The 24,512-nt window shown below is 34.1% G+C and overlaps 1 protein-coding gene across 1 annotated transcript in view; it reads left to right on the top strand.

Moving 5' to 3' along the window:
* LOC111048397 (polycomb protein suz12-B) overlaps positions 1-24,512 on the top strand; it is a 106,068-nt gene that overhangs the window by 15,057 nt on the left and 66,499 nt on the right. Inside the window, exons 2-6 of the mRNA XM_039429507.1 lie at positions 6,498-6,544; positions 7,230-7,419; positions 9,385-9,476; positions 10,202-10,397; positions 22,714-22,964. Of these exons, the coding sequence (XP_039285441.1) occupies positions 6,498-6,544; positions 7,230-7,419; positions 9,385-9,476; positions 10,202-10,397; positions 22,714-22,964 (776 nt within the window). The remainder of the gene's footprint in view (positions 1-6,497; positions 6,545-7,229; positions 7,420-9,384; positions 9,477-10,201; positions 10,398-22,713; positions 22,965-24,512) is intronic.

The raw sequence follows: 24,512 nt of genomic DNA, 5'->3' as shown, positions 1-24,512 counted from the left end.
CATATAACAAATTGACGCTTACTTAATTTCCCAATATTCATCCCAAAACATGTTTTATATCTCCTCTAGTTTTCGAGATATCCGTTCTTGAAGGTGTGACATTGAAAAAAACACGTTTGCAAACAACATTGTTTTCTATTTTTGCTCTTATAACTTTTTAAAAATCGATGGGAAAAATCTATGCTGATTATAAGCTTATAGAGCATTTAATTCTCTTCAATTCGATGTATAATTTTACACTTTCACGAATTTTCCTTCAACTTTTGCAACAGCTTTAGTGTTGTGTGTGAAAACTCCATTTTTTCAACAATAGACCAATGGACAAAGGAATTTTGAGAGAATGTTTTAAACAAAATTGTTGACTTTGCCGCTTTGTTGAGACTAGTTAGGAGGAGAACATATCCAAAGTCCCCATTCCTAACTCATGTGCTAAGGGGATGAGGGTGGCTCAAAAGTTGCATTTTTCTGCGTTAATCTTCCACGCTCATATCTTGAGAACAATGCATTCAACCGACATAGCTAATTATTAAAAAATGAAGCTTGATAAATTCTGTAGACTTTTTTCAGTTGAATTTTGTGATATTCCTAACAGTTCCCGAGATATTCGCTCTTGAAGGTGTGTAATTGTTAGAATAACAGGTTTTAATCCAATGTTTTGCTTTTTCAGGGCTTATAACTCTCCAACTATGCATCATAAAAATTTATGCTTATCGTAGGTTTGTAGAACATTGAATTCTCTTTGAATTGATGTATTATTTCACTATTCCAAGTTTTCCTTTCATTGTTATAGCAGCTTCAATGTAGGGGGAAGAATTTTCATTGCTGCAATAATTGATCGTTTGACAATGACATTTGAAGGGTGTGTCTGTGACACAATTTTTGACTTCGCAGCTTGATTTGAACTAGTTAGTAGGTGAACATAGCAAAAATGCGCATCTTTATCACCGCTGTTGAAGGTGTGGAACCGCTGAGTTGACACTTGTTGCAGCAATGAAAATTTCACCCCCTACATTGAAGCTGCTATAACAAGGAAAGGAAAACTTGGAATAGTGAAATAATACATCATTTCAAAGAGAAGAGAAGAGTCAAAAATTTTGTTTGAAACATTCTCTCAAAATTCCTTTGTCCATTGGTCTATTGTTGAAAAAATTGAGTTTTTACACTCAACACTAAAGCTGCTGCAAAAGGTGTAGGGAAATTCGTAAAAGTGCGAAATTATACATCAAAATGAAGAGAATTTAATGCTCTATAAGCTTATAATCCGCATGGACTTTTCCCGTCGATTTTTTAAATGATATAAGAGCAAAAATAGAAAACAATTGGTTGCAAACGTGTTTTTTTTCAAAAATGTCACACCTTCAAGAGCAAATATCTCGAAAAGTAGAGAAGATATAAAAAAGTTTTGGGATGTATATTGTAGGAAATTAAGTAAGCTTTAATTTGTTATATGGCAGTCGGTTCTTCAGGATACACAGTTTTTGAATATTATGCGAGAAACCAAAAAATTAAATCTTTAAACCTCCCCCACCCCCTTAGCACAGGGGGAGACTTTTGATATGTTTACCTCCTCACTACCCTAAACAGAACTGCTGGGTCAAAAATTGTTTTTCGCCACACTTGGATGTAATGAGCTGGTTTACGTGCGTCATATGGAGGCCGAAAGTGATTGTTTTCCGACCAGGCTGGTAAAACTTTACGGCCCTAGGGCTGTAAAATGACCTTGAATAACAGCTGATCGTGTCCGATCTCACAAAAATCATAGAGATAATCTCATAACGACTGTAATAATCTATATAATTATGTATCATGAATCGCGGTATCATGTCTATAATATATTTTATGAATTACTGTTTCATAATTTAATATTTATTATTGTGTTTTTGATATCAAACAATAGAATACGATGATATCTCCATAGCCTCAACAATATAATGTTGGCTGCATTGTCCATTGTCAGAAAGGTACGTATCGCAAGTCTTTAAAAGTGAAGAATCGAATTTGAAATCAAAGTACAATAATTGTATCAATATTTAAAAGTGAGGTAGAGTAATAATTGTTTCTTTTTTATTATCGAATTCCACTTCTTAATGCAATACAATCAACAATAATAATAGGAAAATACAGCAGAGATCTAAAGTTTAAGGTAAGCCTACTGGTGAAACTCAGCCTTGACTGAAAAATTCCTAGTAATTTTTCCGTAATTCATTATTAAAACTTTTAGATAATTTTTCTTCAATATCAAACCATATAGAGAAAACATTAGGCCCTCTCAAGATTGAATCTTCGAATGTTTTCTCTATAATTTAACTATTTTCAGATCAGAGCAATATTTTGTTGTGAAAATGCCGGCAAACCGGCTTCAAGTTTGCCGCTATAGGCTACACTATATTATAGTAGCCTACATACGTTACCTGACTTACAGGCCTCTTTGATCAAAAATATGCAATGGCCGAGAGCATAAAGGCGTAATACATCAGAACTCAAAGTTCAGTGCATTACAAACATGATCTAGGTTCGAACCTTGGTCAGTGACATTTTTTTTTGTCGATGAATTTCGACTTTTATTAGCTATTTTTTATATTAGTTACCGTAATTTAAATTTCAATCAATTTTTTAGATATATTTTGAGACAAAACTGTGAAATATGCAATTATATTAATTTTTTAATCACATTATTTCAAAATAGTAATGAAAATTCTATTCATCCATCTATCCATGAGATATTGCACCAGGCGCAAAGCGCGAGCTATAAAAATTCAAACAATTATTCGAAATATTAATAGTATAAAAATATTGTCACTATTGTAAATTATTAATTAGTAATATTGAAATTAATTGACAGTGAAAGTTGTCATAACCAAGATTCAAACTATCAAAATAGGCTGTTTGAATTTTATTTATTTTTTAATTTCTTATATATTGGGAAGTTTTTTTTTGGTGTGGCGAAAAATAGCGTTCGCACCATAGGCAAAAATGTATTTCCGGCTCTCAATCTTTTCTAGTCCTCGGCCTACGGCCTCGGACTTAAAAACCGATTTCGAGCCGGAAATATCTCATTTTCGGCCCTAGGTGCAAAATATACTATTCCCAACTTTTCCTTCTATTACCTTTCCTTGACTGGACTATATTTAATTTTCTGCAGTTTTATATCAACAGAGCTCAATAAATTGCTGTCTTGACAGTGTAAAGACCATAAGGGGTGGTGAAATAAACTGCTTTTTGGGATGTTGGAGGAATGTTTTAGATTTCTTGGCCAGTTTCAGTGCCATATAATAATGTGTGATGATTATATTATTCACCTAGAACCAAGAGGAATATTATAGTGACGCTGAAATCTTGTTAGCATTTTTTTTGAAACCTTTGGCATGTTTATTGGCAGTTGAGCTCCAACACAAAGAAATGAATGTCTTAAGACAATTGCTACTACCTTGGACTGCGGAACTACAGCATAGATTATAGTGTATCCTGTTGTAGCCGAACATTAATGTGCTCTTGTTATGAGAGTTTCATGGGCATAGTTTCAGTTATGTGAAGCAGTAAAGCTGTTCAATGCCCGGTTGAGACCATACTACAATGGAAAATAAGAATTGACTCGATTGCTGTTACTATTTGTGATCTAGCAAATGTCATCGATTGTGGCCCTGTGAACCTTTTGGATCGCAGATAAGTTTTGGCAAATATTTGTGAAGCCACGTCACGGGCACTGCAAATTCCACAGGGTTCAATTCTTAGCCATCTGCTTTTCCTCATGTTTATTATAGTCCAGTCACTATATACATTGGTGCTTGCATTACAGGGTGTCTCAAAATTAAAGTGCCAAACTTCGGGAATAGGTTCTATGGATCAAAACAAACAGAAAATGTATAATTATTTTTTTCCTAAAACGCTTCGTTTACGAGTTATTAGCCATTTTGTATTTTTTACAAAATAATTTGTATCTCCAAAGTTTTCCAACCGATCGCTATAAAAATCGGTAGGTATGTTCAAATAAGAGAGATGAACTGTAGAAAAAATATTCAACTTTGTCAAATTCGAAAATTCAAAATGGCGGCCATTTTAAACTTTTAATCCAAATTTGCGGGAGAACGGTGATGGTGAACGGTAAAGTTTGGCACTTTAATTTTGGGACACTCTGTATATATTGTAGTTCTGGTTTTTTAATATATCATTTGGATACATGAGAGAAGGGTCAGAACCAATTTTTTCATGCAAAATTTCCTTTTACTTGATACAGAGTGGCCCAAAAACCTCGTATTTTCGGTTCATTTCCCATTTTCAGCTATTTCTGCCAAATCCAGCAATCGGACAAAAATGAGAACATTTGGAAATCTTTATCTCCAATGAGTACTGAGTTATGATTTTTCAAAAACTAGTAAAATTTAAAGAAAAAATCAATTTTGATGAATTTTAGTTTTTGATCAATAAAATCTTCCGATTGTTGCCATTTTGATGTATAATTCAAAATCCCTCTGGGGGTATTTTGGTGCTCTACAATCTGAGATTGGGTAGAGCGCTCCATCTCATATAGATTTTCAGTTACACCTGACAACAATGCTCCTTGCATTGTGAAAAACACCTAATTTTTAGCTTCAACCATCATCACCACCTAGATTGTCCTCATATCAAAATAATATTCTTGGATTATCCAGTTTTTTATTTTCTAAGGAACACACTTCGACACTTCGTTATTATTTGTTGATTCATGAGATCGTTTGGGACACTATTTATAATTTTTGGCGCTATATAAATAGCTTTTTCGAATTAAAGTAAGTTTTTAAACATAGAATTCATTATAAATGTTCTATATGTTTCGTTATCGGTTTTTCAAAGTTGTTTCTATATGTATTGAAATATTTGAAGATGCTAAGATTTAAAATCCAAATATATGGAAGTAATCTGCAGTATTGTTTAAGACAGCAATTTATTTTTGATGCAGACATTGAAATAATTTATTATGAATAGTGCGGGATCCTCTCTAATTATCTAACATTCATGTAAATTTTTATCTATGTGACATACAATTGAAAACAGATCAGTCTTTCCGAGCTAGCCTTCACTCGCAAACCACTATAATATTATTGAAAAAATATGGCTTGGACAGGACAGTCAATTGATAGGCAACTGAGAACAGTGCAGTGCGTTGTGTTGCGAGGCATATTCAGTTACAGTTCAACGAACTGCTTGTTGTGACGCTACTTCCTATTTTCCCCCGTTTGCTTTCCTCAGCGCTAGAGGGAGAGCGTTGCGACAAAGTCAAACAAGGGCATGTACTTGTCAATTTCCAAACCTTAATCTAGTTACACCTATGAGAGCCTATTGGAAATGAGTTTCAATAGAAACTCTGTTTCGTTCCTCTTCGTTATCAAACCTCTATCTCTTAGAATTTGTGGCGTGTTAGTAAGGGGTTGTTTTACAACAATATTCGATACAGTTCAAAATCAACCTGTGATCAGCTTAATTACAGATTTTGTCGAAATGAAAAAACGTCATATGCTCAATAAACCTTTATTTGTTGAAGTCTGCCAATAGAACTCACAAACTTTAAAGAAAAATGAGAAATATTCAGAAAACATTTATTCATTGATGATCAATCAATGCTATGCAATTTCAAATTATTTCATTTTAAATATATATGCTAATATAATGGTCCTCCATTGTTGATATTATCTTGACAATATCTTTCCGGAACGTTGTCTATAGATTAATCCATTCATCTTGAAATGGCAACCTATATGTATACCTCAAGCTCCTGTATTTTTGTGAGACGTTGTTTGAACACTTCAGCCTAGGGATGTCACGATAAATCTGGTGACCTTGGAATGTAGTTGAACATTCAGAGAAATTGCTGGTAGTACTATGGAGAACTTCCCGTCATGTGACTGTCAACAATGGATAACGTTATTTTAAAAAGAGAAGATTCAAAATGGCAAAATATAAAGTGTTTAACAGCAGTGTATGTTTCTGGATCTTCATTTTTTGAAACCACATCTTAACATTAGAGAGATAATATTTCCGGTCCCTGTAAGTGTTCTCGAAACTTTATAATTTCATCATTTTTTGTGAGGTGAAGAATCAACAAATTTTTTATGTGTAAGCTTCTGAATCTCCGTGTTTCTTTCCACATTTCGAACGTAGAGTGACTATAGTTTTCTTCGTTCATAAGAATTTCTTTCTCCTCAACGTTCCTGGTTCGGTTTTTCTTTGTTTATAAGAATTTCTTCTTACGCAACATTCCTTGGTTGGGTTTCACAAGTTACAAACTACCGATAAATAAACTGAAAAAGCTCATTAACTACCAAACTTTGTAATTACGTTATTGTAAATGCCAATAGGAGATTTTAGTTGGGTTTCAAATTTTCATATAAACATCGGTAGTCAACATTTGAAAATCTTTTTCGATTGGATTATAGTTTCTGACAGTATGTTATACTATAGTTCACTTCAAACGTAGTACTTTCCAATATAATATACTAACATTATTCCTTTCTTTTTTACAGAACCTACACAGATATATCGATTTCTTAGGAAAAGAGGACACATATCTGTAAGTATCTCATTTCAATAATATTATGTTCGAGCTCATTAATATATTATTCCCTTTGATATTTGATTTTTTAATTTCCTATTGTACTGAAAACAACTCAGCTTAATCAGGGAGCTTTGAGGCCCTGCTTCCCAATAAATTTCTGCTCTTGTAAGCAAACAATAATAATATTGGCTGTTGGATATTATTGGAGTGTTGATACACTCCCATGGAACCAAATGTATTCTTTTTCGGCCCACCTCAGCAGAAATTCATTAGAATTATGAAGGTAAAAAACTCATGAATAATGCCTTCCAAAAGCTAAATCATTCCTGGTTTATTTATGTTTTTGTATTTCTATCAGTCTAACCCGTTCAAAGTAGTTTTATAACTCATTTTTTCGACAGTGAAATTTATCGGTGCTAAGCAACTTTGGTTTGTATAGCATTACATTTTGTAATTCTGGTATACTAAATTAGAAACGTGATCGTAAAATACTTCAATTTTGGTTCTCTCATGAAATTATTTATAACATTTTATCACATGTTATATCTCAATTCGATAATATTTTATCACAATCTATAGATTAATGAGTCTGTAATTATTACAATACGATAATACAGCGATCCTTTGAATTTATTTCTATAGCATCTACATTCACCACCCCTAATATTATTATTCTCAATTGTTTTTTCTTTTGTTTCAGCCTGTATATTTAAACCGAACGCTCAGCTATATGAGGCATCGAATGTCTCGCAATCACAGAAGTAGAAAAGACTTCAAAGTAGACAAGATTTTAGACAAAGTTTTATCAACAAAAACAAATTCCTCTCATGGTCACTATGGACCGTCCGGATTCATGACTCTAACGTTTTTAGGATTCTATGATAAAAAAAGTAAGTTGATTGGCCCGTTGTCTATCATTATTACAGTATTATGTAAGATTAATTTAATTGGATGTGTTTGTTTTGAATGTTAGTTAACACAATCAATTTGTTCATTCGAAAGTTAGTAATGTTAGCAATATATTTTTATTGGGTTGATTATTGAAGACCCGTTTTCCAATCAATTTGTGATTGCTCGGCGGGGATGGAATGTTTCTCATTGATTCTCATGGAAGTGCTCACACATTATAGTCCAGTCAAATGGTCGTTTTTCAGGAAACAGCCCCGAAAGAATTTTTCTCGACGGTTCTATATGTATTTTGGGGCTCTAAATTCGAATCTGAAATTTGCTGACACGCCAGAGGGCGGCTTCACCCCCAAAACCCTCAAAAAACTCCAAAATTTCGGTCATTTTTCAATTTCTCCATCCAATCTCGAAAACCTCGAGTTTTTGGAGAAAAATCATTCTCTACAAAATTAAAGATAATAAATTTTCCAATAAATAGAGTGGTCGCGCAGGACTACCATTTTTGGTTCCGGAGCTACGAATTTTCATAAAAGGGGTATTTTTAAGGGGTTTTCAAAATTATGCAAACCTACCACTTATACCCTATACAAGTTGGATATTTTTCTAGTAATGATAAAAACCACACATAACATGAAAGAACAATTAATTCTGAACTGGATTCCTTAGAAATTTTGGAATTCAGTAGAAGGGGAGGAGGAATACACCCAAAAATAAAAAAATCATGTTCCACAGCCAAAATACATATTTCGACTGAAATCATCGTACGAGGGTTATGTTCTATGAGAATCACCCGTTAGATACATTTAATTTCAGTATTTCCTAGTGGGGGGGGATAAGGATACATAAGGATAAGGATACATCAAGGATCAAAACTTTAAACACTTATAACTTGGTAGAATTGACTCGTATTACAGCTCATTCTTCTCAGCTCGGCAAGGCGGTTCAAAATCATGCATCATAACTGAAAAAATTCCTTCTTGAGTGTATTTTATCCTATATTTACATACACGAAAAAATGGCCAATTTCTATATTCAAAACTGTGTATCTCGGTAACTCGAGATGATAAAAAATGGTACTTGGTCTTGATTTGAAGAACAGAATCTCCTCTTTCATGAGAGGTAAATGATTTTTGTAAAAATATAATCGTGAAGTAAGATACTTTTGTTTCAAAAAATAAAGAAAATCTCGATATTTTCCTCATTTTTACAGTCTCGGCAGTTTTTCGATAATAAACTGACGCAAGATGGATTAAAGCAGCTTATAGAGCATGTAATTCTCTTTCATTTGAGACCAATCGCAAGTTTCTATCATGTATCGTACTCTTTTTAGAGACTCTTGAATAATAGTAAAATCGCAGAAAAAATGATAAAATAAAAAAATCATAATTTTTTCAATTGGCTGTAACTTTGGAACGGTATTGAAATCAGAAGTATGATTCATAGGAGCGAAAAGATGAGAAATTTCTCTACAAACTTGACTACTTTTCGGATTTTTCATCTGAAGTGTTTCATAGATACGCAATTTTGAAAATACGAGAAATTTGCTATATTTTTCTCATTTCCACAGTCTCGCATATTCAAAGTAGCATATCTTGTAAAACACTTCAGATAAAAAATCCGAAAAGTAGTGAAGTTTGTTGAGAAATTTCTCCTTTTTTCGCTCCCATGAATCATACTTTGTTATATCATTGTAAATACATTTTTGTAATGAAATTAATTTGATCAACTTTTGTGATTTTTTAATCGTTCTCATTCCAGACTGTGTGTGGGTGTGTGGCTAATGGTAAATTCCTGATTTAAACCTATTCATGTGCACCCTTGAATAACAATATAATTTTTGTGCAATCTGACATTTTTGTGAAACGTGGATTAAATTCCAATTATTGTATATTATTTGTTGACTTGAATCAGTTCAATTATTTACTATTTGTATTTTCGTATTGCTTCAGAAGAAATTGACATTGGACCAGTAAAAGTTGAAACACTTCTTTTAAAAATATGCCACAAAAAAAGGAAAGATGTCTCGTGTCCTGTCATGGCTGTGAGTAACTTTTCTAATGAAACAAAACGTAACTACCGTACTTTTTTGTTGATTAATACAGTAGTCTATTCATTCATACATTTAAAATAAAATAATATCAGTAAGGAGGGAATAACGATTCTCTTAAGTGGGAATTTTTAATATATTATGCATTATTTTGTGTTCTAATTTGACTACTTTAGGGATGTAGAAGACTAAAGAGTTTGAAGCGGTTTGAAATTTCAAACTCGCCAAATCTAGTCATTGTTCTTGAATAACTTGTAAAACATATATTTTATGGAAGGTACTGCATTCAAAAAATTGTCTTTCAAAATTGGAAATAGTTTTAAAAGACCTGGGATAGATATATCAAGATTAATATCATTGTAAAGGGATTTCTGTTCTCAAACTAAGTTACAACATTTTTATGCAAAATTAAAATGTGAATTTCAGACACGAGTCATAGGAATTTAATGATAGCTGTATTGCATTTTGAGTCTTTTTTTGTATTATTAATAATCATAATGAGTAACATAGTAGCTAATGAATAAATGTTATGTGGAACACATCACATGTGTCTTGAACACAAAAAACTGTAGGAATAGATAATGCTCTACTTGATCCTCAGGAAGTTATTTGGCTCACAATGAGAGCGTTTTAGCTATTTTGTTGTTCTTGTGATGTCTTATATACAATATCTTGATAAACCCACAGCAAATTATCATATTTTTCCATTCGATTTGCAGGTATCAATAGGAACAAGTTATGTACCGTACAATCCGTCAGACGAGACACCGCCACTGAAAGTGCCAGCGGTGTCGATACCGACAGAGTCGTTCAGTTTGTCGTACGGCCACCTGGTCAAGTCCTATCATCTGCTGCTCAGAGTCGGTGCTCTCTCACTCAACATCCTCTCGACTCCCAACTGTGATCTCGACTCTGGTAACTATAGTAGCTCAGATCAGTGAAGATAGCTCAGAATATGGTATAGGGCATTTATGTTACAAATTTCACTGTTAACTCAAGCCGATAGACCGGTAGTTATTTTTCGCTAAAAAATAGAATCCATGTGACGCTGATAGTCTCTCATATTGTGCCGTTGTGCCGTTCTTACACTTCGACCCGACCAAAACAGAAATAATAGACAGTAGTCGACAGTAGACGAGTTAACAAAAAATAGGCTTGAAATGTGGATCATAAACTTCCTATAGGTACCATGAGATAATATTTCTCATGGTATCATTTCTCTATGGTAAAGTATCGATGTTCAAATGTCTCTCTTCAAGACTGTACATCGAGCTCCTAAGATTTTTATGTTTTGTCAATATTACAATATGTATGTATATTTGGGCAGTATTTGGTGTATTTAGCTGTAGAATTGCATCATTGTTGAGAAATGAGAAAGCTGTTGATTTTTTTCTAATTTGATGTTTTTAAGTTGATCTTTTTAATTGGTATTTTCTACCAACAATATTCAGAGAGTATATAATTTATAATGAATTATTATAACTGGATATAATCCTCCATGGAATACATAGTCTCATGGCATTGGTAAGATCTAAAACATTTAAGGCTATTGTCAACAGGAAATTTAAAACGAACAGTGAGGAAATTGTATTTGACAATATTGTGAATGTAAACTTATCCATTCACAATATGGTTGGTTGGAATCTTCAAGGCTGTGCGAGTGGCTAAAAAAACTTTACTAGTGATATTTGTCAATGTTTTTCGATTTTTATACCATCAAGTTATCTAAAATTGTTTTCTCAGGATTTTTTTCGATTATTAATTTTGTAGATATGAGGGCCTAAAGATCAAATGTTTGGGACATATTTCAAATTCGGTAAAAGATAAATTCATAAAATGTTGAGGATAAATTCTCCATGATATTGTTGGTTTATAGAAAACATCCTGAAAATACTTCAGTTATTCAAGTTTGGTTATTATACTTGAGTTATTATATTATGAGTTATTATACTTATAGCTAATTACTTCAGTCCAGGCAATGAATGCTCAAAAAAGGGTATAGAAGGAAAAGTTTGGAAGACAGTTTTTGACCCCGCTGTAGGGAGGTAAGCATATCCCCACCCCTATCCCCTGTGCTGAAGGGGGGTGGAGGTGGCTGAAAGGTACCATTTTTGGTTTCTCACATATAACTCAAAAACTATACATCTTACGGACATGACTATCCCTTATAGCATATACAATTAAAGCGTACATAATTTCCTACAATATTGATCTTATTACAACTTTTTTATATCATTCGTATTTTTCGAAATATTCGCTCTTGAAGGTGTGGCATAAAAAAAACAAATTTCCCTGCAATTTTTCTGCTGTTATAACTGTTTGAAAATCGATGAAAAAAATCCATGCTGATCATGAGCTTATAGAGCATTAAATTCTCTTCTAGCAGTATGGAATAATGCTTTGGGCTAAAAGTGTTGAAACCAATTCAATCTTTGTCCTTCAGAAGAAAGCTATTAGAATAATGTATAATTTGCCTTTCAATGCCATGGGTTACACCGAAGGTTATTAATAGAAATGTACACATAGCGGGAGTACTTACGCGTTCCCAAAACCAAAATTCAAAAACGCCAAAACCAAAAACCCCAGTTCCTCAAACTACTTTAGCCGAAAAAGTTGCTCAACTACAAAATAGCCACACTAATTTAAAAAACCAATTAGAAGTAACTCTAAAAACGTCTGAGGAAGAAAGGTTAGGGATGGTAGAAGAAATTAAATCTTTGGAACTGATTATAAAATTACAAGATGAAGACCATAAAAAAGAAATACTAAATCTAAAAATCAATGTAGTCTAATGTCGGAGGAAATAAAGAAACTAAAATCTAAATTTGATAAACAAATCAATCCATAATACAATCAACAGCCTAAAAAATAAGAATTCTAAACAACTGGGGATTTGTTTTCTAAATTTATTTATTTATTTACTCTTATGGCTTTTATCGGCAGAGAGATCCTTTCGGATGTTCTGCCATGCCGTATTACCCAATGTCATTTCCTATCAACACTCAAGTTTATAGGTTATGTCTTGGGTTCTTCATTTTTCTCACTAAAAATTTACACTTTCACTTCCTGAGTTCCTATTTTATAAATTTTAAAATCAAGAAAACTATTTTCAAACACAAAATCACATTTAAAAGGCAAAAACTATAAAAATTTCTAAAAAAAAAAGGCTGAAAAGACATAACTTCACTAATCATGGGTTGCATCTAAATCGATCTGGCAAAGTAATCTTTTGTAATAGATTAGCAGAGCTGATTGAAAGCCGTTTGCAATCCTCTGGTTTAAAAACAGTCAAAAAAACAAATAACGATTTTTTAGTAAATTGGCTCAAAACAGGGAAAGGGAAATAGCTACAAATGCTAGAGATAGAGTAGCACAAGATGGTAAGGTTTTTAGTATTTATCATCAAAATATTCAGTATCTTCGCAACAAAATTGACAGATTAGAAGTATTTCTTAAACAGGAGGATCCTGACATTGTTATTTTCACAGAGCATGGCTTAAAAATAAAGGAAATAAATCAAGTTAGGATTCCAGGCTATTCACTGAGATCAGAATTTTGTAGAATAGCTCATAGAAGTGGTGGTGTATGTATATTCACTAGCAATGCTAAACATACCCAAACTTATGAACTGGATTTTGTTAAGAGATTTTCTGTTGAGATGGATTTAGAGGTGACGGGACTAAGGTTAAAAATTGATGATCGATTTGAGGTAGCAGTGTTAGGTATCTATAGGTCACCAAATGGAGACTGGCAAAAATTTTGTGAGCTGCTCCATACACTTTTGGAAATTACAACCGCTCGTTTCACAAATGTTATAGTAGTAGGAGATTTCAATACCGATTTTGCCAGGCAGGATAAAATGACAGAGGATATTAGAGATATTATTAATATGAATAATTTAGAAATTAAGGTCCACGAATATACAAGAGTAACTCGAACTTCACAGACAATTATTGATAATATCCTCACAAATATAGAAGGTTGTAATGTCAGGTTAGGTAGCTCAGATCTATCAGATCATAACTATCAAATTTTAGATGTTAAGTTGCAGGGCCAGAATCCAAGCAGAAAAAACTTTTGTGAAAGAAATTCAGCAATATGAGCTAGGAAATATAAATTGTTTGAAGCAGGAACTGCTTCAAGAAAATTGGAGTAGTGTTTATAACAGTTGTAACCTAAATTACAAATATAAGCAATTCATTGATACTCTAAGATTTCACATTAGTGTATGCTGTCCAATAAAAAAAGTCAAAGTAAAAAGTAAATTAAACAAAGTAGATGAATGGATAACTGAAGATATTCTTACTCAAACAAAGAAATATTGTTAGGGAAGCTTATGAGGAATTTAAATTAGTGAGGGATGTTCCGAGTGAAGTAAAATACAAATGTCTAAAGAAAAACTATGCAAAAGAAGTGAGGAAAGCTAAGTGTAAGAAAACAGCTGAAATATTAACAACTAGTACCAATTTTAACTCTGCTGTTTGGGAGGTAATTAATAGAAATAGGAGAGCAGCTCAAAAAGATACAGTTACTAATGTCCCTAGGATAATCGATGAACATGGAAATTATATGGATGATAGTATAGACATTTGTAACTTTTTCAATAAGTATTATCAACAGGTTGCATATAATCTCCAAAAGTCACTGAACACTAATACTTATAATACAACTACATTAAATGCTGAGCCAATTGAAAAGGTATTTAAATTTCATCCATTATCAAGAGATGAGTTGTCAAGAATAATAAAAAATTTGAATAACAAAAAAACAGTAGGATTGGATGGGGTCTCAAGCAAAATTTTAAAAGAATGTGAAAATGAATTACTGGACCCTTTATTGCATCTCCTTAATACTTCACTAGAGCAGGGTATTTTCCCTGATGATCTGAAACAAGGAAAAATTTTGCCAATTTTCAAGAGCGGTGATTCTGAAAGAGTTGAAAATTATAGACCCATTATTATTCTAAATGTAATAAGTAAAATTTTTGAAAGAGTAGTTTTAAATAGGCTATTGATGCACCTGGAAGAAATTAATTTCATATGTGATGAACAGCATGGGTTCCAGAAAGGGAAATCTACTTAGACTGCAATAGTATCCCTTGTTGAAAGACTAATAGATATAAATGAATAAATGAATTTATTTCCTTCTTGAGAGACATAGTAAAAACACAAATAGAATCTTGGAAATTAACTGATCACGTTATCCAGTTATTGTGATCAGTGTGTAATACATAATATTAAATTTATAAAACAACAATAGTTTGAGTCTAGTCTAGCATAATAAACTTGAATAGTCGTCAGTACTACCTGCAGCGTGTAAACATCTTGTCTAATACACCATGGATAATATGATCATTATTAGGATTTGCAATATTATAATCAGTTAATATCAACAAAGTAAACAAAGTAGGTAATATATAAACATAAGATAATAGAACAGAATAGGCATATAAACGGATAAGTTATCTCAATACAGTTCTCAAGGTCGATGTATCATTCAATTCAAATAGCCAATGTATGAGTTTTTTACAATATTTAGTGTAAGAAGCACATATTTTAATATTAAGTGGTAATTTATTAAATAAATAGGGCCCTATAAACAAACAAGAATTTCTAAAAATACATTTTTTAACTTTAGGGGTACGGTACAGAATCCTATCATTACTTCTCATATTGTAATACAGGTTTTCAATTCCACAATTTCCACTTATTAAATAAAACATTTTTAGAACCTTAAAAATATAAAGATTTTGAATAGGCATGATTTTCAAATTGCAATATAAGGGGAAAGAGCTTTCTCTTTTTCTTTTATGTAATATTAATCTAATAATATGATTTTGTGATATTCGCAATCTATTTATGAAAGTTTTGAATGTTCCACCCCAACATATCAAACCGTACTGGAGCCGAGAATGAATCAAAGCATAATATAATGATTTCATCAGAGTTTGATCACATAAATTTCTGAGATAATAGAATTTCCTTATTGATCTTCTAATGTCACCATGTAAAATCTGAATGTGTTTTTTCCAAGACATTTTTTCATCAAATGTTAGTCCTAAATATTTAAAAGAGTCAACTCTTTCAATTTCTTCGCAGCTGCAGTCTTCTCGAGTACACCCTTGAGAATGATATAGGATTGGGGCGGAAAAGTCTACAGCTCTATAGTCGAAGTTTATGTATTTTGTCTTAGATACGTTAACTATCATTTTATTTTTACTGCACCATTCTCTCAGGATACTCAAATCAGCTACTATATTATTTTTTATAACTTCTTTGCTTTTATGGGAGTACAAGAAAGCAATGTCATCTGCAAAGGCTTGAATTATTCCATTGAACTTTATATTTAAGAGATCATTAATAAAGATAATGAATAAAATAGCTGAGGAAACGGAGCCCTGGGGGACGCCGACGGTGACGGGAAGGGGGCTACTGAGGCAGCCCTCAGCGCCAACCCTCACCTGCTGTTCCCTGTTACTCAGAAAACTGCGGAACCACCGCAGCGCCACTCCCCTGACTCCGGCCGCCTCAAGCTTTAAAATAGAATTTCATGATTAATTAAATCGAATGCTTTTGTGAAATCTATATAGAGACCGGTTGTTTTATTGCTATTATTCAAACTATTGTAAACTAGATTTGAGAAATTTAAAAGGGCATCTTCAGTCGATTTTCCTTTTTGGAAGCCGAACTGCTTTTGGGAGAAAAAATTATTTTTATTTAGGTAATTTACTAATCTATTTATCATAAGCTTTTCTAGGATTTTTGAGAAAACGGAAAGCAAGCTAATAGGTCTGATGTTATTTATTTTATTGAATTTTTCTTTTTGAAAATTGGTATTACGACACTCAACTTTAACATTTCTGGGAAAACTCCTTTACTGAAGCTTAAGTTAAAAATATGGGTCAGTACGGGTGCAATATATAAGGCAATTCTTTTTATTAGTAGAACATTAAATTTATCAAAGCCGGATGATTTCTTATTTTTAAGATTAGAGATAACTTTTAAGATTTCATTATCTGTAGTTGGTTCTATGAAAAAGGAACGGCACTGATGATAAAGACCAAGGCAGACAGAAGAAGGTGTATTGCAATCGGGCTGAACAACATTGATTAGATAACGATTAACTTTGTTGGCTACATTTTGGGGGTCGCACTCAATAGTACCGTCCTCCAATTCCACCTTATCAAAAATTGATTACGGCTTTCACCAGTTAAGCTGTTGATTACTCTCCACTGTCTGGCCGGATCTCCATCAGCAATACGAATACAATTTGAATAGAAGTTTCTCTTTGTAGAATCAATTTCATTTTTTAGATTGTCATAATAAGTATTATAATGGTCTCTTAAGGGTGTATCATAAGGTCTTTTTTTTAATAATTTGTATAATTTCCTTCTCCTTTCTATTTTACGTAAAAGGTCTGTGGTAATCCACGGACTTATGATCTTAGCTTTTGTAAGTCTATTATTAGAATTTATAGTTTTAGAGCATTTATTAACTAGGTCCGTTAGAATAGAATGAAATCTCTCATAACTTAAATTTACATCTTCTATCTGATACACATCATTCCAATCAAGTAATTGAAGACATTCACAAACTTTATCAATATCGGTTATTGATTGCTTAGTAACAGATAACGATGAATTATCTTCAAGATTAATACGGTTTTCATCAAATTTTAGCCCTAGCAGACAATGGTCAGTGATGTTCAGATCAAAGATAGCATGCTTAAAACTATTTATTTGTCTATGTTTGATGAAAATATGGTCAATAAGGGTTTTAGTTCTTGAGGTAATTCTAGTTGCTTTATCGACAATAGATGAGAAGCCATTATTTTCCATTAAACTTAGATAGATTGTTGAATTTTCTTTACCATTTAATAAGTCAATATTAATATCTCCTACTATAATTGCATTTGAAGTTAAATAATGCATACTTTGCTCCAGTTCAGTTATAAAGCTTTTTTCTGTAAATTCTTGCAGTCTATAAACACAAAGTAATTTGAAATAATGTTTATTAATTTTCACATTCAATAGAATAGAATCGGCTGTTTTCATACAATTGAAATCTTGTTCGGTAACACAGACAGAGTTCAGAGCGTAACAAATTATTCCTCCTGATCTATAAGCATCATTACAGTGAGCAAACATATTATAATGCGGTATATTGTACATATTTAATTCATCAGAGTTTATCCAAATTTCACTTAATACTATGAACGTGACCGGGTTTTTTACGTGTGAGAATTCTGTCAGAAAATTGTTGAAATTTTGACGCATACTTCTAATATTACAATGTATTAGAGTGAATACGGTTTTTTTGTCAGTAACTGTTTCAAAAAAGATATCATTCAATGTATGTAGATAATCGTTATCATCCTCCATACCAAAATATGAAATTACAAAAACTTAAATTAACATAATATATGAAAACAAATAAAATAAAATGAAATACAATCAAAACCATTTTCCAATATTGAAACATCTCTATCACTCCGATAAAATAACCTACTTCAGATTTTCAATATCAGCATCGGTCACAATTCTCTGACATCTCTCACCATTCGATTTCCTAACAAAGAATTTTCCCTCACGAAACCATACGTACGTGTACCCTATGGCTCGGCACTTCTTTTTTAATTTGGATAAAAACAATTTGTTCACTGGGGCAAGATGCTCGTTCACAAACACTTTTTGCTTTGGAAAGGACGCGTTTATTCTGTCGGCAGTGGCAGCATTCCTATTTTCCTTGAAACGTTTGATCCACTCATCCCTGATGGCTCGACAGCTGAGATGGACGACGAGGGACGGCGGTCGGTCGTTTCGGAAGCTGGGCACACGGTGAGCCGCGATGATGTGTGCATCATCCACTGCACATCCAATCATTCCTCCGACGTCTTTCACCAGTTTGACCACGTCTTCATTGGCTGTCGCTGGAACGCCGCTGATCTCGACGTTGTCACGTCGCGTGTATTGTTCCAACGCTCTAATCCGCTCTTGCATGACGTCGTTGGCCGCATTAACAGATGCATTGGCTGCTCGCAAAAATTTGTTTTCGTTTTGCAGTTTAGTAACGTCCTTTCTTAGTTCATCCAATAAGCTATTGTTTGCGTCGACCTTATCTGATAGGAACCCAATCGATTCAACCACTCCTGCCATTTCATCTCTCACTAATTTAAGTTCTCGGAAGAAGTCATTCCTGAAACCTTCCAGTACCTTTCGCATAAAATCCTTGGTAATGTTGGCATTGGAATCCGAAATCAGACTATTGAAATCACGACAGTCTTTACATCTCCATTGCTTCACAGAACGCACTTTTGTCTCCTCACTATCGTCTTTTATGCAGGCAAGATGAAAAGATTTTTTGCAGCTACCGGAACATGCAACCACATCCGAAGCCTTACTAGAGCTTAAATTAACATTGCAAACGCCACAGGTTCCTGACATTTTAGTATGTTTTAAATAAAAACACCTTGAAAAACTTTAACTGACAGTAACTAGTTCAAACGAGAAGGCAGCCGCAATATTTCTTGATTTATCCAAAGCTTTTGATTGTGTGAACCATAGAATATTATTGGAAATACTAAAAACTGTAGGTGTGAATGGTATAGAACTAAATGGTTTGAATTATATCTCATAGGTAGAAACCAGTGTGTTGAGCTTACCAAGGTGGATGGGAATGAAATAGTAAAAATTAAATCTCAAAAACTGGAGGTCCAGGCTGGAGTACCTCAAGGCTCAATTCTGGGTCCCTTACTGTTTCTGTTGTATGTGAACCAATTACCAAAAGAGTTAAAAGATCACAGAGCTCTGTTGTTTGCTGATGACACATCGCTTATCTTTAACAATTATTTATTAGATAGTCTAGAAATAAATGCTTTTACTGGAGTACAGTCAATTGTCCAATTCTTGAAGCAAAGGCAATTAACAATAAATAGTAAGAAATGTCAATTCCTACAATTCAAAAGTAAATATAATTCAGTAGATGACAGAGAAATAAATGTGTTTGTAGAGGAAAATGAATTAGACCAAGAAGAGAAAGTAGCATTCTTGGGAATTTTATTGGACAGGAAATTAACATGGCATCCTTACATTGAGAGGATATGTAATAAGATATCATCTGGGGTATTTGTCCTGCGGCAGCTTGCTAGGCTGAATGATAAAAAACTACTGTTAACTGCTTACCATGGACTTATACTATCTCATATTAGGTATGCTATTTTAGTATGGGGTAATTCATCTCAACAAAATATGGACAGAGTGTTTAAGATTCAAAAGAAGGCACTCAGATGTATAGAGAAAGTGAATAGGTTAGACTCTTGTAGGCCTTTATTTAAAAAGCTTGGTCTATTAACTGTGCCATCTTTGTATGTATATGAAGTTGTAATGCATGTGAAAACGAGTGGTGTGATCCAGAATTCAGATGTTCATGAGTATAATACGCGAAACAGAGCAGATTATCATATAATGGGTCACAATAGTAGGTTATTTGAACAAAAACCAGATTATATTGGTAGGAAATTTTATAACAAGCTACCTCAAATCTTGAAAAGTAATGATGATTTGAAGATTTTCAAAAAACAAATTAAAAAATATTTAGTTGATAGAGCTTTTTATAGTGTACAAGAATTCCTTTCAAACCTAAACTAGGTTGAACTACTTAGTGTTAGAATTATTATGTAATAACATGACTTGTCTTATACTCCATGACTGGAGTCTTTAGGACGTAATCTAAAAAAAAAAAAAAAATGCTCATTGTAGACAACATTTCATAGAACTTGGATTTCTGACATTGCCATCACTGTACGAGGTGTGGCTATAAAATAACGGGACTGATAATTTAAAACATTTTATTTTTATTTTATACATAACTACTTATCACCTTCAATATACACCCTTCTATATCCTTACAACGCGCTATGCGAATTTTCCATTGTTGGAAACAGTGCTGGATTGGAAGTCATTTTCTGTGAACTCTTTCAGGACCCTTGCCGCTTTCTCTTGAACAGCTTCTACAGATTCAAATCTCGTACTTTTCAATGCAGATTTTACCTTAGCGAAAAGATAAAAGTCACATGATGCTAGGTCTGGTGAGTAAAGTGGAATTTCCTACACTGGGATGCTGTACTTGGTCAGGAACCACGTAACAGATAACGCGAAATGAGCTGGCGCATTGGCAAAATCCATGATTTGTCCTTTCAAATTACAGGTCGTTTTTTTCTTACTCTTTTACTTAGAGTTTGCCCACAGATTCAGCAACTGCACGAATACTTAATCGACGGTCAGACCGAATCATAATAGCAACTTTTCGACATTGTCATCCGTTTTTGATGTTGAAGGACGACCTGGGCGCGAATCATCTTCGAAGTCTTTTAGAAAAGTCATCTTAGAAACGCTTAAACCATTCAAAAACACGAGTCCGCGATAAACATTCACTGACATACACTTCTTTTAGTAAATTATAGGATTTGGTAGCGCGTTTTCAAAGTTTAAAGTGAAATTTAATAACAATTCTTTGCTATAATTTTACATTAACCATTTTTCCGGCAAAACAAAATAACAACACTAACGTAAATGAAGGTTAAGACTCAATGAAGTTGTTTACAGAAACGAGACTAATTGCATTCTGAAGAGAAGGTGTCAAACTAAACAACTGTTGGTCAACGTTGGTTGGCGCATGCGCACTCGTTTCACTGCAGCGTCAGTCCCGTTATTTAATAGGCATACCTCGTATATTTTTAATATTTTGTTTTATGTACAAAAAAAAGATAAATATGATACAAACCATCACCATAATTTAAATACACGAAATAGACATAGACATAGAATTTCACAATAATTATAGCCATTGCAATTCTCAGAGAAACTGGCACTTCATGTCAATAAAATATATAACTCCACACCAGAGAAATTAAAGTTACTAGCATTCACTCAATTAAAAATAAAATATGAGTGTTTGTTAATGAATGATTATACACAGTAAATGATTTGTTTCAATAAACTGGGTACCATTTCTCTTTTAATGAGTAACTAGGGATCTATGGTTCACATGACTTTTTAATTTTATGTTTGTATTTTTAAGACTGACTAATGAATAATAGTGATTTGAAAAGGATCTATTTTGACGAAGTCGATGTTTTTTTGGAAATATTGAGTGACTAATAAAATTCTATTCTATTTAAAATATAATTATACACCTTCACACATTTCCAGCAGCTTCAGTGTTGAGTGTAAAATCTTCAGTTTTGAAACAATAGATCAATTGACAAATAAATTTGGTGGAAAGATTTTGAACACAATTTTTGACTTTGCAGCTTTTTTGGGACCAGTTAGTAGGTGAACATATTAAAAGTCCCAATCCCTGCCCCTTGTGCTAGAGGGATGAGGGTGGTTTTGCAAACTTATCAACTTAGCAATTCCACACCTTTAACAGACAGGCTAGGGATGCGCACTTTTGCTATGTTCACCTCCTAACTAAAGTGCGAGATAAATTACTTTTAACACGGCTCTTTCTCGAAGACGGAGAGGTCCGATGCTCTATCCTCCACTAATCACTCCCACTACCTAGCAGCATTCTCCTTCTTTTGTGTCTGAGTGAAAGAGCTTTGTAACGCGACGCGGCAACACTCCTCTCCATCTATTGCTGGCAATGTTCCAAGAAGTGAACTGGTCAGCAGGTATATTGGTTTGTGTATGTTACGGAGATGTGTTCATCACAAGAACATGAAGCAAAATGACACGGCGCATCCAATTGAGCGCAGGATGTCCGTCTGTGTCTACGCTACAAACTGTGGAGGGAGAAATGGGTTTCTCCTCTTCATATTAAAAGTAATTTATCTCGCACTTTAGTCCTAATTGAGCTGCTGATAATTTGATATTTCCACTACTCTGCGGTGTCAAAAATTGTCTCACAAACTTTTCCTTCTATAACCCTTCGTTGACTGGACTACTTTAGTAATTTTTTAAAAAATGGATCAACTTCCTCAAGAATTTTGAGGATTTTTTTTATTCAATCAACAATATCATGAAGAATTTATCCTCAACATTTCATGAATTATGCCGAATTTGAAACGATCTGGCCAAAAGATTTGAACATTAAGCGCTCATATCTCAACAATTTTTTCCTGATAAAACTTTTGGAAATATCACCAATAAACATTTTTTTTAGCCGTTCGCACAGCCTTAAATTGTATTTATTTTTCTACTCATGTATTTAATGGATGCATTTGTTTGCAGAACCAGCGCTAAAGAAGAAGAAGCTGAACAACGGGAACAAGGTGTGTGTGGGTGGCGGGCCGGGTGATGAGGTGGTGGGAGGGGGTCATCACTATGGCTCGGATCTGGTGATCTACGACAAGCACAGCCGCTGCCTGCTGCCTGACGGCGAGTACACCATCCTATTGGAGGAGTTGACCACGCAGGCCAGCTCACCACACAAGGTATCGCATTCTCTTACCTCATGGGAGTATCTCAGCACAGTTAAAGAAGTAAGTGCCAGCCAGCCAGCCAAGTCTAGCCTACTAAACTAACACTACTAAATTCTGGCGGGGACAATATTACAATTATTACAATTGAACCTCTGCATTTAAACAAGTTGACTATCCCAAGAAAATATATTTCAATTAAGAATATATATTCAATCAAGATTATATTATTTCAATTAAATATACAGTATTAAAAAAATCGCTAATATCGGGAATATTGCAGTTACAGTTGAATCTCTGTATCTCAAGAAAATATATTTCGATTAAGTGTTTTTCATATTTTAGACATGTTTAATTTGGAATATAATAAGGGTAGAGGTCTAGGATTTAGTTGTGAACCTGGCCTCACACTGGTGGAGGTGAGCAACTCGGCAGTTGTCTTCTGGCATCCGAGTGCTACAGTGCCCATTGTGTCGATATAAAGGTGCGTACAGACTTTCGCTCTGCTCCGCAACCGAACATCACTCGAGCAGAGCGATTGATGATCGACCGGGGAGCAAGAGTGGAACGCGAGAAGAGCTAACATCTCCCGTAACGTTCATGATCAGTACAGGGCGGGGGCGGAGCGATGGCGGAACGAGGGCGGAGCGGGTTGGAGGCGCGTAAATCTGTACGCAGCTTTAGTCTGCATACAGAGATTTGATTGGAGTTCTTTATTCATGAATGTTCAGGTGCAGATCCAGAGGTGGAGGGGGAACGATCACTTTTCTAAGTGGTATTTGAAAAAAATGTTTAGGATGAAATAAGTATCATGACCTAGGTAGGTATTTGAATGAAAAAATCTAATTAATATCTAAAAATAAAGCTCACTACTGTTTTCGATTAAAACTTGAAAAATTTTCGGATGGGGCGAGTCAAACAAACTTCCCCCCCCCCTCTGGTCAGAGTCCTGGATCCGGGCCTGTGTATGCTACAATATATACTGGCTTATACACTAATTTGCATTAAATTAAGGGCACGCCACACCAAGCTCGCTACCGCGGCGGTAGCGAAGTTTTAAAAATCGCTAGCCATGTATTCAGGTTGAGCGCGCCACACCGAGTTCGCTACCGCGGCGGTAGTACGGCGCACTACCACCTACGACCGCCTGCTAGGCGATTCAACAAAAGTTCGCTGAGAGGTAGTACGGCGGACAAAGCGAGCTCAGTGTGGCGCGCTCAACCTGAATACATGGCAGGCGATTCGAAGAGGTAGCGCAGTGCTGAGTGCTGTAGTCACGCCCTCCCCCCACTACTAGCCTCACTACTCGGAGACTACCGCTAGCGGACGTTTTTCGGTGTGGCGTGCTCAGCCGAGAAAAGATATCCTCACTACAGCGTGCTAAGGGGGCACACCGTTTTAGGAGCTAGGGATCAGGGCTAAATCCCAGACCTCTACTAGTGATTTTTGTAATTGAATATTTCAATTAATATTTTTTTAAATAACCTGTAGACTACTGCATTTGATAATTCTGATAATAATAAATAGGCTAGTAGAAGAAAATCTATGAACGCTACTACTATTCATAAAACTTTTCCCCGATATGACAAATTTTCCTTTTTCAACTTGGAA

This window comes from Nilaparvata lugens, chromosome 5, assembly GCF_014356525.2.
Source record: "Nilaparvata lugens isolate BPH chromosome 5, ASM1435652v1, whole genome shotgun sequence".
NCBI lineage: Eukaryota > Metazoa > Arthropoda > Insecta > Hemiptera > Delphacidae > Nilaparvata > Nilaparvata lugens.
Note: the sequence above shows the minus strand (reverse complement) of the source record. Positions and strands in the feature narration are given on the sequence as shown.